At 36.4% G+C, this 16,667-nt stretch overlaps 1 protein-coding gene across 1 annotated transcript in view; it reads left to right on the top strand.

The window, feature by feature from the left end:
• The first annotated feature begins 2,674 nt into the window (after positions 1–2,674).
• The window catches only part of LOC139128403 (ankyrin repeat, PH and SEC7 domain containing protein secG-like), a 39,459-nt gene continuing 25,466 nt past the window's right edge, over positions 2,675–16,667 (top strand). The window contains exons 1-3 of the mRNA XM_070694179.1: positions 2,675–2,683; positions 2,999–3,085; positions 3,759–3,858. Of these exons, the coding sequence (XP_070550280.1) occupies positions 2,675–2,683; positions 2,999–3,085; positions 3,759–3,858 (196 nt within the window). The remainder of the gene's footprint in view (positions 2,684–2,998; positions 3,086–3,758; positions 3,859–16,667) is intronic.

Genomic DNA, 16,667 nt, shown 5'->3' with positions numbered 1-16,667 from the left:
ATCTTGTGTTAAGTCGATTGTGTTTGACTTCTCGTCATTTTCATTGGTCGACTTGTCTGTTTTACTTGCCTTCTGATTGGTTGATATTGAGCGTTTGTGATTGGTTATTTTGTTGTTGACTTTAGCTCGTTTGTGCTGTCGTACGATCCTCGTGTCGCATATAAAAGCTCTGAGGAAGTGATGTCTCCATATGTGATAATATGGATAATCTGGTTCTGTAGTGCCACGGCCGAGTGTGTACAGCTCGGAGTTTTATTGTGTCATCGTCCCCCGTGGATGGAGGGACGGTGATTGTGTACACTTTTTGTTTGATGGTTGATGGATACCCATGCAGGTATTCTCGTGCATGCCCTCTTTCGTCTTAAACTTGCTAGGCAAGAATAAGTTGAGAAATCGCAGTGTAATAAAGGGAAAGTGGCTTCACACATCACTCATCTCGTCTTGTATGTGCTTTGGTGTGTTTAGTGTCTGAAATGTTTTGGCTGTTAGTGTGAAAATTAACAAACGAATCGTTAATTTTAAAATAAGCCATGGCGAGACGTGGGCGTAGTCAGATGTGTCTTTGACAACCTTGACTCTCTTTTTATCCCCACATTTCGAAACCAGAGCGGTCTCTTCCTCAGTCGCCTAAGATATATGTATATCTTATTGTTTTATGTCACGTCGATATTGTTGATCTCCTGTTCATCTAGCAATGAAGCCAGAATATTTATGTTTGGATCGTCTTGTGTTCGTTCGTTCGTCATTGACTTTTTCCTAATACAAAAATGCCGTGGACTTTGGCCTGTATCAGTATATCGCTAATGTTTGGATTTCTTTTGCATGCGATGATCGGTTGTTGTTGAAATATTTCATTCAGGCTTAGTGTTTCGTCCTTGTCTATGTGTTCCCAGTTTTCGCACATTGCTGCTTTTTATAGCTTGTGTTCATATATATATTGTTGCTATAATTTTCGTTGTGAAGACTAGTGTTTTCTTTGTTTCTTCGTTTGTTCGCTTGTGTTCTAGTTGCATAACTCGTGCGGCGAACTGTGCTTGCGATTGACTTGAGATTTCCTGTCGTTTTAGCCATGTTCGATTAATCTTGCATAAAGTGTATTGACCTTTGAAACAAAGTCATTTTTGTGTTGCAAGTTCTGATGTATCTTAGTGTTTCGCCTTTGATCAGGCTTTTAAAGCGTAGCTTTCAGGTGGCCTGATGTTTTATGTAAGAATTCAAATCTGTCGATTTGTGTTCTTAGTTGTATGTGGATCATGGACTCCATCGAGACTTGTGTTTGAATTTGTCTTTTTTGGATCAATTTGTGTCGCATAATGTATTGGGTTTTCCTTCTCCTAATGTTTAATGTTGAACATTCACCAAAAGATTTGTCACAAATAGTTAGTCTCCACATAATACACCGAATCTCTTTCAGCCCATAGGTTCGCTTGTTAGTCGGTGACTGGGGAAATTATAGGTTTGGTCATATCCGTGCGTGCGTGCGTGCGTGCTTGCGTGCATCTATCCGTGCGTCCATCCGTCCGTTCACGCAGGTATCTCAGATATGCCTGGAGCGATTTCATTCAAACTTGATACAAAGATTACTTCATATGTTATACAGATGCAACTTGATTTTTTTTGTGATACGATCCAATATGGCTGCCGGACGGCCATTTTATCACGATTTTTTTAATGTACAGAGCCATTACTCAGGCATGTTCCAACCGATTTTATTCAAAGTTGGTACAAGGACATTGACCAATGGCATAGATAAGCACATTGATTTGTTTTGTGATACGATCAATATGGCCGCCGTAAGGCCATTTTGTTCAATTTTTTTTCATGTACAGAGCCATAACTAAGGCATATCTCAACTGATTTTATCAAAACTTGGTAAAAGGACATTGACCTATGTCATTCATATGCACTTCAATTTGTTTTGTGATATTATCCAATATGGCCGCCAGGCGGCCATTTTATTACGATTTTTTTATGTACAGAGCCATAACTCAGGCATGTTTCGACTGATTTTATTCAAACTTGATACAAGGACATTGACCTATGTCATACATATGCCCATCAATTGGTTTTGTGATATGATCCGATATGGCTGCCAGGCGCCAATTTTATTGCGATTTTTTCATGTACAGAGCCATTACTCAAGCATGTTTTAACCAATTTTATTCAAATTAGTACAAGGACATCGATCAATCGCATAGATATATATGTCAATTTGTTTTGTGACACGATCCAATATGGCCGCCGTGCGACCATTTTGTTACATTTTTTTCATGTACAGAGCCATAACTCAGGCATATCTCAACCGATTTTATTCAAAGTTGGTACAAGGACATTGACCTATGTCATACACATGCACATTGATTTGTTTTGTGATACGATCCAATAGGGTCGCCACGTGGCCATTTTGTTACCTTTTTTTTATGTCCTCATCCATAACTCAGACATGTATCAAGCGAATTTATTCAAAGTTGGTACAAGGAGATTGACCAATTCTTATATATGCATATTAATTTGATTTATGATACGATCCAATGTGGCTGCTGTGTGGCCATTTTGTTATGATTTTTTTTCATGTACAGAACCAGAACTCAGGCATATCTCAACCAAAGTTGGTACAAGGACATTGACCTATGTAATACATATGCACATTGATTGTTTTGTGATACAATCCAATATGGCTGCTGTGTGGCCATTTTATTGCGATTTTTTTCATGTCCTGAACTATAACTCAGGACATGTATCAAGCGAATTTATTCAAAAGTATTTTTATCACAGACCTAATGAAGAGGACTCTATCATCTCTGATAAACAAAGTACCCATTAACAAGTGGGGACTGTGTCATCAATGATGACTTATTTAATTTCTATTCTGAAATCCATCTTAAGTTTTGAATAAACATTACAACAATTGGAATCATATGTGAAATTTCATTCCTGTAATGTGTTTGCTTTTCGTTGTAAATTGATATTAACAATTTATATAAATCTTATATTTCAGGACGGCAATACATATCTACACATTGCTGCAGGATCTGGTGACATTGACAAAGTAAATGCTGCAATCAAGGCGGGAGCTGATGTGAATGTAAAAACAAGGTGAAGGAATTGTATTCAAAGGATGTTGTAAAAGAATCAAAATTATTTAAACAAAGTTACTTAATGAGCAGAAAACAATGGTAGAAATTATAAATTAAAATTAAAATTATATGATATTTTAAAGATCTGCAATCTAACATTCATGTGAATGATGCTTTTTCTGTTACTTAATTTGACCATGCCCTTTGCATTTACATAAATAAGCAATCAATGCACTAAAAATAACACTTTGTTCTACCTGGTTACAAATATGTAACCAGGTAGAACTAGATACTAGATTTAAACATTATTGAAAGTCGTTTAGTATTATTACTTTAGCTAGTTCATAATTTGCATATTAAACCAATTTTCAAAATTAGGATTTATATCTGGATAGGCAGTTGCTATGTACATATGAGATACATTGATCTAACAATAACAACAATCATTTGGAGTACTATTGTTTTGTTCTGATAAAGATAATAAGAGTTCAACAAAAATAAGTTCATGTGTAGTCATCCTACATAATTTCATTTGTAAGAATTTTTGTCCTTCAGTCCTACCAAAAATGCCAGCTCTTTTCAAAGGATACGTATTATTTATATCTCAGCGGCTTCTGAATTTATTTTCATAACTATTAGTACACATACGAGTTCTTTATGGTTTCATATTTCACTCTTCAGGATGGTTTTAGTCCACTGCATGTGACTGCCTACAAAGGCCATAAAGATGTTGCAGAGATTCTCATTGGTGCTAAGGCAAACGGTAGAAGCTCTTACAAAGGTAAGTTGTAACTATCTGCTTACGCAGAAAGAGATAAGTATGCACTTCTATTGTTTGCCGATTTATATTCTGTCGACCTTTAGGATGTATTTTTGCAAATACGCGGCAAATAATTTAGATAACCTTACCGAAGGTCTCCAATGGAGTTTGATTTCCTATTTACAAAAATTTAAGTTGACGTAAAAAAATTGTCATTTTCTAATTTTTTGGGGATAAAATTATGGCCTTCTTAGGGTCAAAGAACGTGCTGAAGAGAGAACCAGATAATTTTCATTTTCATTGTACATGGAAAGAAACCAAGCATTTTCAGATAAGCTGTTAGATCATGAAGAAGGTAAGATACATTCAAGACAAAGGTAAAATATTGCAGTGATTTAGTCTGAATTGAAAATATCTAAAGCGTTTACTATTCAGTTGCTGAATAATCATTTGTAATATGAGTTGAGTTATCAGTCTGCATCGTAATGTTTCAATATATAAATTGACTCACAAGTTGTTGGTTTGATCAGAGCATCGCTCCAGATCGCTAACACAAGATGTCAATGTCCTAATGGTCTTGATTCTCATTTCATTCTTTGCCAAGTCATACAGCTGTAATTCATTTTAGCTCCCATTTGCTATACATATATGGCTATTGGGAGGTTATGTGGTTGAAAAAAGTCTGTATATGAGATGTGTGTCTTTATGTATGTATGTATGTATGTATGTATGTATGTGTGTATGTATGGTTGTCTGTCCGTCCAACATAAAAACTCAGAAACTGCTGCACATATTAAGCTGATTTTTGATGTAGTGATGCCATATATGTTGTAGATGTGCTGTTGTTAAAATGAACTTTAAATTTAGTTTCATAGATATGCAAATGAGGTAGAAAAACGGCGAAAATGGTAAAAATCAATAACTCAGGAACTACTCATCTGATCATTGTCATATTTGGTTTTAGGTTCCTTAGGCCCAACATATTTAAACATAAAGATTTGATGTCAATATTGATGCTTTCTATTTTTAATGATTTTTTTTCTTTTTTGCCATTTTAGTAAAAAATCTTTTTCTCTGAAACCAATGGTCAAATCGCTTTAAAATTTGGTGTGCAGGTGCCTTGTGATAACTCAAAATAGAATTCACCAAAATTATAGCAAAATTTGCAAAGTTTTGGTAAAATCTTTGGCCACTGTTTTTGCCATTACTTTCTAGTTGGGTGTGCAGGTTGCTATGATTGACCTGAAGATGACTCTGTGCACTCAAGGCAAAACTTGCAAATTTTGTGGTACTTTTTGCCATGCTTTCAAATTTGGTACATAAGTGAAATGTATTAGGTCATTCATTTAAAGTCAAGTACTGCCTGTGTGAATGAATAGATTATGATCGTGCGTGTTCCAGGCTGAGGTGTTATTTATATGAATGATGCAATGTTAGACAGTAATTGATGTTTAACTGAATTTGACTTACATTGTATATAACTATTGTACTGTATAAACCTTATCAATTCACCAAGAAAAAAACAATGTAATTTTAAATAATTGAATTAATTAGGAAATCAACAAAGCCAAAATAATTTTAGTGTAGAATTAGGCCAAAGTAATTAAATTCTTTTTTTGCGTCCACTCTAAATGGGAAAAGGTACGCGTCTAAGCGGCTGAAAATCACACAAGAAAATTAACACAATATAATTTGATTGCAGCAAATAAAAAATTGTAACAAAATTTTAGTTCAGAAAAGCTAAGCGGTCATGTCCTAAAATTTCCTATTCAAATACACTGTGTGTGTGTTTCATGGAAACCTTAAAAAGCTACGCGGGTGGGGACGCAAAACAAAGATTTTAAATACTTTGACCTTATTAGAAAGTTCAACTTTTTTGACAGTTCATAGTAAAATGTTAACCATCTTGGGTGATTAACACATGTAAAGGCAACTTTCCTGAATCCCAACTTTGACATATTCTGCATTGTCATATATTGTCCTCTGTATGTTATCTAAAAGAAATTGCTCATAATAGTTTTCATGATAGGTTGGTCAAATAAATAGAGATAGAGAAAGTTCCATTTCCATTTATGGTTGACTTGGTAAGGATAAAATAAAATTACTTTTTGAGGAAAAATTCGAATGGTCAAATAAAGAGTGGTCAAAGTGATAGGGTTTTTATGGTAAGGCTGGGCTAAAAGATTCCCTTATGTTCTATTCATAGCAATTATGCATCTGTGTAAACAGTGCAATGAAAGTGTTACATGATTCTTTATAATGCTTTTGATGACCTTGAACTTCTTAAGTTGCAAACATTTGTCGCATTGGTGTGCTTTCTCTAAGTACCTACAGGCTCAACTTATTCAACAGAACTTACTTGCAATGTTAATTTGAGAGTTATAATGTGCATAGTTAATAGGATAAAAATACTGATAAAGACAACCAGCTGAAGATTCTTTATAACCTTACAGATATGCTGTTTTTTATGACGTAATGAGAATGTAATTAACTCTTGTTTATATTATTATAAGCAGTTGGATCAAATTGTACAAGCAGATATTGATAGGTTGGTCTGCTGTTGGAGGTTAAAAGCTGCAAAAAAGTATGTATGTATGCATTTCTGTCTGTCTCTCTGTATTTATGTATGTATGTATGCATGTATGTATGTAAGTATATATGTATGTTTGTTTGTATGTACGAATGTATTGTATGCATGCATGTATACATGTATGCATGTATGTATGTACGTACATGTATGTATGTTATTTAGTATGCGCAGATGTATGTCCATCGACATTAAAAACTCCTATACCGCAGCTCTTACCATCTTAGTATTTGGTTGACAGGTGCGCAAGAGATGGAGATGTGAATTTGTTCAAATGAATATGTCAAAGTCAAAAATATGCAAATGAGGGGACAAAAAGGAAAAAATCCTGCAAATTACTAAAACTCTCTAAGCACTGGCCAGATTTGGTTGAAACTTGGTATGCACGCTCTTTAGAGTGACTTTTGTTACATTTCTTCAAATTGTGTTGAAATTTTGAAAGTTGTATTTTTAGAATTTTTCCCGCTTTTGTCAAAAAAATCTTCTTTCTGAAAGCGCTCATTCTTATTGCTTTAAAATTTGTATGTATGATCCACAAATTGTAGTGAAATTTTCATATTTGTATTTTCTGGGCAATTTTTCCCATTTTTTGTCAAAAATATCATTTTCTCCCAAAGATATTTGTTGGATTGCTTTAAAACATGATAGTCTTGATCCTAGGGTTGTTTTCTGTCAGACATGTTAAAGTGTTTATGAGATGGAAGGTTTTATATTGCCAGGATATAATATTAATTTGGACTACAATGGACTTACAATGGAATTTTCTGTAATCAACCTGTAAGAATGCAATATCATGTGTGTACTAATACTTAGTATCTCTGTAAAATGGGAGCATAGAGCCATTGACACTATTTTTGTGATCTTATATGGTCATTTGTAACCGGGAGAACCAGAGCAAACACCATTTTAAGTAGGAACTTTTAATATAGTGTTGGTTTGTCTGTAACTATTGTATTGTTTTGTATGGTGTTGTCCGTATTTGGTGTTTTATAGCGGTCCTGATGTTTAAAGACAACTTTCCATGTTTTTATGGACAATAAAGTATATCTAAATCTAATCTAAATCTAAATTTTGCCATATTTAATTTGATTTTCATTTGTCGGCCAGAGCCACGTTTGAAATTCTAACTTGCAGTATATCTTAAACACAATGACACGTTATCTTTTCAATGGAGCCATGAGGTGCGCTTCATGAGTAATGACGAGTGTCGGAACTATAAAAACCACCCCGCTGTCGTGTAAACCATGGTACCATGGTTTTTCATCAACAACCATGATCAACCGTGGTTGTCGATGATATGATAATGGTAACTGACCATGGTGTCAAAGACTTGAGTGACCATTGCCAAAAATGGCAATGGTGACCATGTTTGAACATGGTCACAGCAAACATTTGTGTGACCATTGCCAAAATTGACCATGTTGACCATGTTTGAACATGATCACAGCAAATATTTGTGCGACCATTGCCAAAATTGACAATGGTGACCATGTTTGAACATGATCACAGCCAAATTTTCTGTGATCATTGCCAAAATTGACCATGGTACTGCTGATTGACCATTGTCATCATTATTAGCAGACAACTTGACAATGGTGACCATGTTTGAACATCTTCATGGAAAAACTTAACTGTCACAGTTGTTTCATCATAGTCATGATAGGGTGCAGACCTCAACCATTAGTTTGACCAGTCTGACCCTGAATGTTTGATGTCAGCTTAATTTTCAATGATCATCAAATTGGCTATGATTATATGTTTGTTAGATACATGTAGTTTTCTCAAGTTACTTTTTAAAATATAACTAGCAATATGTTGTGAAATTTCAAAAGCTGAGCCTTGTCTATATTTAGATTATCAAAAGTTAATAGTTGTACATGCATGAAAAGATTACCAGGGAAAATTTATTTGCTTCGTAACGAAATTTTTCCTTATTACAATGCTTGCAATAGCTTAATTGACAAACAAGTTGTTAATTTTCACACTAACAGCCAAAACAACAGACACAAAACACACACAAACACATACAGGACAAAGTTACTTCGAACTCTATAACTCGATCTTTTGCAACAGGTTTTTTCCGTGTTTGCATGTTCATGGATATTAATATTCATAAATGTATACTTTTCCATTTGATGGTAAAAATAGTATTTAAAGGTCTGAAATGCCATGTTGCAAAATCACAGAAATACAGTTGATGGTCTATAAAACAGTTACATTCATTTCTTTTTCGTTTAGCGCGCGTGATTATGAAATATGGCAAAAGAAAAATGCAATGTGGGCGTGTCCCCGAGCCTCTCCAGTCGACTTTTTTCGGCTTTCCGAAGTTTGCCTGACGCCGTATCTCATAACGGGAAGAAAAGTAATTCCACACTCCGTAAGCTCCCCACGGGGGGTAACTTCTAGGGTTTCCGCTTACATGATCAGGACAGTGTCCTCCTTCACTATGGGAGAACGTTTTTGTTTTGGTGGCTGTGACAGCGGCAAGAACATGAACGGCTCAACTGTAAACTTTTCAATTTCCCGTCAAGTATTGAGTGTTTGAACCATAATGTGCTTGTCTCAGCTGGTCGTACGATCGGCCACGGTCCCTCGGCTGAGCCTGCCTCGCTACACAGAAGGTTGGGACCGCAATGCAAATCAACAGCATGAACAGCAACACTGAATGTTGAGACTACCATTATTATTATTATTATTATTATTTGACTTTATTCAAGCTCGATAGACTGCTGAGCCAAAGGCTCTTCTAACAGTGTCGAGATGCAAGAAAATTACAATATGTACGTTAAAAAATATATAAAAAATAGAACAGGGAAATACAAACACTAAGAGAGCAAGAAACAGACGACAAAATATAAAAAAAACTCCAAAAATGGCTCAAAAATTACATTTTGCCCAAAAGATGAAAGAGTAGAGCAAAATTGACATCTGCTGGTAAACTATTCCATATTTTGACACCGCTATACGTAAAACTCCTCTTAAAAATTTGAGTTCTGTGTCTTGGAATATATAATTCATTTCTGTCTACAGATCTTGTACTACGACTGTGGACGTTCTGGACACTTCTAAAAACATTCAAATAATTAGGAGCCAAATTATTTTGGACTTTGTACATCAAGACTGATTCATTAAAAACAATCCTTTCTCTAAATGGTAACCAGTTTAAAACGTCGAATAAATTACGACTAGGAGTGCTAAAATCTGAGTCTAAAAGTACTCTGGCTACAGCTTTCTGTAGTCTTTCAACACGAAGTAAAAGTTTGTTGGAACAATGACCCCATATGTTAGAACAATAGTCAAAATGGGGGTAAAATAAAACAATTGTAAAATATCATCTTAGCTCTCTGAGTTAAAAAGGGACGAATACGTTTTAGATGCAGCAATTTAAAGGCTACCTTACTACAAACTGAATTTACTTGCTTTTCCCAATTTAGGGTGTCGTCAATGGTTACACCCAACAATTTTTCATGGGTTACACAATCGAGCTGATCATTGCCACACATAACATTGATGTGATTTTTCGTTCTGGCTTTTTTCTGCGTTGTACCAATGACAATAACTTAGTTTTCTGTGAATTAACACACATGCTATTTTGATCGCACAGCGTGTCATCAGATTCATATCTCTGCTCAGCTTGGTTTCAATTTCGTTAATTTTGGGACTGATCACCTGAGCTGCTGTGTCATCAGCATACATATACATATCAGAATTTTCAGAAGCCAGAACAGCTCATTTATAAAAAGTAGGAACAACAGGGGCCCTAAAATAGATCCCTGCGGTACACCTGTACTGACAGGAAGAGAATCACTCAGGGTTCCATTAAAGGACACCAACTGAGTTCTGTTTGCGAGGTATGAAGTGAAAAAGCCCATTGTCTGCTCTGAACAACCATAAAGTCTGAGTTTCTTAAGTAAAGTACCATGATGAACTAGGTCAAAGGCTTTTCTAAAATCAACGAGTAAAACACCTATTAGATTTCCACTATCGATTGCCTGGTACCATGAGTTGGTAATGTTAGTCAAAGCTGTTTGACAAGAGTGGAACGTACGAAACCGGATTGTTTATCTGACAGTAAATTGTGCAATGAAAGAAAATTGTTAAAACGAACAACAACACGGAACAACGCCATTAAAACGAACAACAACACGGAACGTTGAGATCGCGATACAAATCGTGGAGGTAGAGTCCTCCATGATACAAATCGACAGCAACACGGAACGCGTCGTTGGGACGGCAATTAAATTGAAGAACAACGGGGAATGCCGGACCACGAGGACCGCGATGCAAATCGACCGCAACATGGAATGTTGAAGACCGTGATTAAAATGCACAACACAGAACATCTAGACCGCAATGTAAATCAACTGCAACACCGAACCTTGTTGCCTCGATTAAAATGCGTATGTCTGCTATGTATAGCAAAAGTTTTAATTCTCGCGAGCGAGCGTTTCTATGCCCGCTGTACACTAGACAAAATGACGTCAAATTTATCGCGAGGGCTTGATTGCGTGTGTGTAAGTTTCACTTCTCGCGAGAGTTATTTATGCATGCTGTACACCACTAGACTAAATGACGTCAAATCTCTCGCGAGACTTGGCTCGATTGCAAATATGTACGACGGAAAGAACGCAATAATATACGGAAGTAGACACAGTTTTTGCGAATCGCCGAGAGAGAAGCGCAGATTAAACAAAAGACTAAAAAACCCCACGTGTTTTCTTTGTTTACCATATTTTTTAATCAAAAATCAGTGTGTCGCCGCTGTGGCGAAATAGGATAGATTTTTTTTTTGCCACTTGTCGGATTTCGATTCGCATTGGCGAACGTGGCAAATGGGCAGCGCGAACAGTGTTTTGTTAGCGGATACCGGGCAGAGATAAGGCGGCGTTGGACCGCTATTCGATGTAAATGAACACACCAGTGACGTCACAGACGGCCAACCATTATCCCCGCTATGGGCGTGACCATGACCCCATGAAGGCCGCGCATAGAAATATCAAAAAAATTAACACTTGCGCGTACTTTTAGGTTGCAATTCTGTTGCGAGTGTAATAGTATTGACCCCTGGAAGATAGTCAGTCACACGAACGGACCATTTCACCAGACCTTTAAATTAGTGTATTGCCGCCGTTCTAATATAAAATACGAAGGATGGATATAGACGATACATGAGAGAAAACTGCACTGTACGTCAATCAAACTCAAATGGCAGCTATCAAAGGACAACTGGCGCGTGGTTCATCTGAAAGCCTACGTTCTGCACATTACCGTGTACGACTCGTGCTCCAACCTCAGTAAAAATCCCTGAAATATGAAAAAAATGATCAAAAAGATATTCCAAACTTCACAAATTGTTACACAAGTACTAGGTTTAGTTAGTTATACGCATACGTCTTATTTTAATGCCATGAAACAGTCAAGACATTTGCAATATATATTTGCACATATTTACGTCACAGCCAATCAGCACTCATGAAATCTATTTTGACGTCACTGATATATATTTGCACACAGAGCAGTTTTCCTTCGTTCCAGCAGCGAAATTATACTCCTTTTCAAATAATAGACGCACTGATTGGTAATGATACCGTGAAAATGATTTATTTGACGTAAGAAACAGCGATAACTGTTTGGTTTGTTGGCATGTAACCCGTTACAGTGTAGATGTTACCAAACTGTCCACCTTTGACTTTCTCATGAGTAAGATTGTATGTGCAAACTATTCATAGTACCTGAATTCTTCAGAGGCTGCAGCGTGCGTATGACACAACTCAAAAGGTAACGAGTCGCTGTGATCTTAAACAGGACAAATATAGTACAGTTGGCTGCTGTGTATTTATTATGATTTATTCTTGTAAATCTTATCTTCATGTGTGATGAACTTCAAAAGTATATTTACCACTGTTCACTGAAAAAATGATATTGACACTAACACAGCATATTTTATCCAGAGCTTCTAAAACTCTATTATTATTATTTACTTTCAGTAACATCAAAAATATTGCTCTAAATATAAAGAATTACACAATGTGCCATATTTTAGAACAATATCTACAAGTAAGATCATTACAGGGAAACAAAACAGAAAATTTCAATTATTAGCCAGTGACAAGTGAATAAATTCTCCAAAAAAATGATGACAGACAATAGTACTGTAGTACATTTAACTATATTTTGACACAATGGCAACAACGTATTATCACCAAAATAATGCTAGCCTACATATTACAAGATTTTGGTACAATGCGCAACATATAGCACGAGCTGATACGCAAGTGTTAATTGGATAGAAATGTACCTTTCATGTTTGGATTATGTTGACAACAGACTAGGCGCACACAGTATTATATGATAAAATACGCATTACGTTAATGAACATTGAATTTTATTCAAATGCAATGCAAAAACTAGCTCGCGACATGCTACAGACACAAAATGTGTTAAGAGTTCAAATCACAAGAAAAAGTAAGAATTGTTTTCGTAAATTTTCATAAGAACAAGAGTTCTGGCTGTTTTGGCAAAAAAAATAGATTTGTCTCATTTTGTACCAATGCATCTATAGATGTGCTATTTTTTAATGGAATGGTGGATAATTTCGACTTCACTGTACCAGTAAACACGTACTTTTGAAATAATCCGACTTGGGATGACAGCAACTGTGATCAACAGTTTTGCAGAGTGTGCTGTCTGATGCAGCGACAGTCGGACGTTGACCACTCTTGTTGCATTTGATGTCAACCTTCGTCGCAGTCACCAGGTGTAATCCTATTGTATTTTGAACTTCTTGGTCTACATCGATGGAACATCCTCGTCTGTTTCAGCCAAAACTTTGGCAAAGAATATCTGACATACCAATATAGTGAAGTGTCAATCTATTTGTGTTTCAAGGAATGCTAGTTTATTTTAAAGAGCTGTGTCGCGTCTTGATTTTCGCTGAATCAAGCAAAAGTGCACGATGCGCCATTGCGCTTATGCAATTATTTGTGTACATTAAATCCAAATGTGCTGCTTCAGAGGTGTCTTTCATCATGACTCCAACTTATTTTCACCAAGTGGTGAGTTAGAGACTCATAATTTTATCTTTGTACCTAAATTCTGACTGCGGTTCTTGTAAAAGACTATTTCGGATTAAGTTTAGAATGGTACGTTCAAAAGCACAAAGTTACTTCAAACTTCAAGTCTATCTGGCTGATAAAAACTTGTTTTAAGTTCATTCCAGTCTGCAATATTTGCACTGAAATAAATGTATACTACTGATAGCATGCTCCTGTTATCAGAAGTAAATTGAATGAATAAAGCCAAAAAATGCCCCTTGAATTATTATTAACTATCAGTCTTCTCAACAAATACAAATATTACACTTCATTAATCAGATTGTGACATTTTTTATAACGAGTAATCTCGGAGGGCCCTACCGAGAGAAATCGATAAAAATGAGTGGAGCAAAACATAACTAAAGTGTTTCTTTGTGAAAAGAAAAGTAGCAATTTAAAACAGCTGGTTGAACACCTCCAAAAATAGAGTGTGCACGCACATAATGTAAACATTGACTGCACGGTGACTTTACGTATACTATATTCACCAAATTTTTTGGTTTACTTTCCATACGATACATCCACTCATTTTGCCCATAGGTTTGTCTTGAACATAGACTTTTTTAAGTCTTACTGGAGCAGAGGTCGGCGCTCGTCGGTACAAACGTGATGACGTTGCCAGGCGATCGACACTCCTTACTTCTCATGGTGTACGTTTCTCCTTCGAAAACGCAGCATTTGTCATTGTATTCAGCGCGTTTTAGAATGATTCAACATAGTGCGTATCATGACAGTGGCAATAGCTATCCGTATCTTTGTAAACGGGTAAACGATGCAGAAATCCAACTAGTAGTTTTTACTGCCAGGTCTGATCAATTATCGGGTTTTCTCGGTCGTAGTGTACACCACTCTTGCAGGAAGTCTTGATTGCAGTCGTATTTGCCTTGATAATAAAGCACCGTTTGTCCAAATGTCGTCCTAGAATGCCGCATTTCAGGAAAGAACGGGAAAAATCAAAACAGTTCTGGGAGAACAACAAATTCGCCCAATACATGTCCAAATTTATCGAGTTTGGTTATTTCAATGGACGACGTTGGACATTTACCACGATGCTCAACGGCCAGTTGTCAACCAAATTTTGTAGAGCTTTTGTCGTTCAAACAATCCTTTCCTCACTCGACCTTAGTTCAGCGTGGCAGGGCTGTGTCTACATTATAAAAAGTAGTTTTCCAGTGTCGTGGATGGTAGTTGTAGTTCTCTTTACAATTTTTTTTTTGTCTCATGAACTCGACGCTGTCGGATGGGAGGGTACCAACGACTATTTCCCTGGCTTCAATTTGCATGAATTCTCGGAGCATTGGTTTCAAAGTTCATCCCTCCTTATAAAATGGTGAGTTCTAGTATTTCTCTACTTTAAACGATCCCGCCAAAATTGAGGCACTTGCACTTCTACACTCTCCACGCAGTCTAGTTTGTTATGTCGGTCATTTCCCCCACACTCACCATGACCTGAGTTCAATTAGTCTAGAACATTCTCAAGGTCACTGCCCTTAATGACCTCACGACCTTGAATTCAATTAGTCATGTTTTGAATGTTCTGGAAAGTTGATTAGTTGTGTAAGAGAGATAATTTTAGAACAGTAATTAGCATGTCAATAAAAGTTCTAGATTGTTCTTATATGCCTATGTAACACAATGGTATAAATACGGGACAGCAGCTTGCAGTCAGACTTTTGGGATCGTGTCTCTTGTGTGTTACTAAACTCCAGCAGTAGTCATTCTCAAGACTTTCAAAACCTTCACTGCCAACGCTGGATTTATACTGTGGACTTTGTGCAACTTCAAGCCTGCAAGCCAAAGGACTGTTCATTCATCCGACTGACTGTTACAACTCTGAGACTGGAGCTTTGCCGTCCCAGCTGAGATAAGTAGTCTGTACACTTTTAAAGCTTGTATTTTATCCCTGACTTAGCAATTAGTTTTATTTTCGTAATAAATTTTGTTTAAACGTAAACTGCTGAGTTCACCCTTTTGTTCGTTTTCTCTGCACGTAACAAAATTGGGGGCTCGTCCGGGATACGAATATTTTGAGCCGTTTGACAACATTTTGACAGCTTTTCAAAACTACTATATACTGTGAACTCAGCGAAATTTAATCATGGCGGAATTTAAACCAGAGGAAATGGATTACCTTGATCAGGACACATTTGATTCCCTCAGAAAAGACACCTCATAACACTGGCCAATTTCCTTAAGTAGAAGTCAAAAGATCTATGCGCAGCAGCGAGAAATACAGTTCAAGATTGCAAAACATTTAGTTAAATCAGGCCATTTTGAGGAGTCTGCCTTAAAAGATTATGAGCCTGAGTCTACCTCTGAACTCAGAAAATTAGAATTAGAAATGCAGACAAATTTGGAGATCAAGAAACTAGAATTACAAATGAGAGAGAAAGAATTACAAATGGAAGAAAGACAGAGAGAGAAAGATAGGCAGGAAAGATTAGAAATGGAAGAAAGACAGAAAGAGAGGGAATTGGAAATGAAAGAAAAAGAATTGCAAATGGAAGAAAGACAAAGGGAGAAAGAAAGAGAGGAAAAAGAAAAGGAAAGAGAATTAGCAGAACACCGACTGCAGTTAGAAATGAGACGTTTAGAGCTTGGAAAGTCAGGAAAATTCTTCCCTTCAGACAATTTTGACATCACTAAGCATTTCAGGTTAGTTCCCCCTTTCCAAGAAAAGGATGTTGATAAATATTTCCTTCATTTTGAGAAAATTGCTCAGAGTCTGGATTGGCCTAAGGAGTCCTGGTCTATGCTTTTGCAGAGTGCTTTGGAGGGTAAAGCCAGAGAAATTTACATTCAGTTGTCAGTAGAGCAGGCTTCAAATTATGATTCTGTGAAGGAATTAATTCTCAAGGGCTATGAGTTGGTGCCTGAAGCTTATCGTCAGAAATTTAGGGATTATGAGAAGATGAAAGATCAAACTTACGTTGAATTTGCTCAAACAAAAGAACAACTGTTTGATCGTTGGTGTTCTTCTGAATAGGTCAGTCAGAATTATGAAAAATTACGACAACTTGTTTTGATTGAGGAATTTAAAAGGTGCATCCGGAGTGACATCAAGACGTTTATCAATGAACAAAAGGCAGATACATGGGAGGTTGCTGCACGTTTGGCCGATGATTATTCATTGACCCACAAATCTTCAT

The sequence above is a fragment of the Ptychodera flava genome, unplaced genomic scaffold (genome assembly GCF_041260155.1).
Source record: "Ptychodera flava strain L36383 unplaced genomic scaffold, AS_Pfla_20210202 Scaffold_52__1_contigs__length_894533_pilon, whole genome shotgun sequence".
NCBI lineage: Eukaryota > Metazoa > Hemichordata > Enteropneusta > Ptychoderidae > Ptychodera > Ptychodera flava.
The sequence above is the reverse complement of the archived record's forward strand: the minus strand, read 5'-3'. Positions and strand labels throughout refer to the sequence as shown.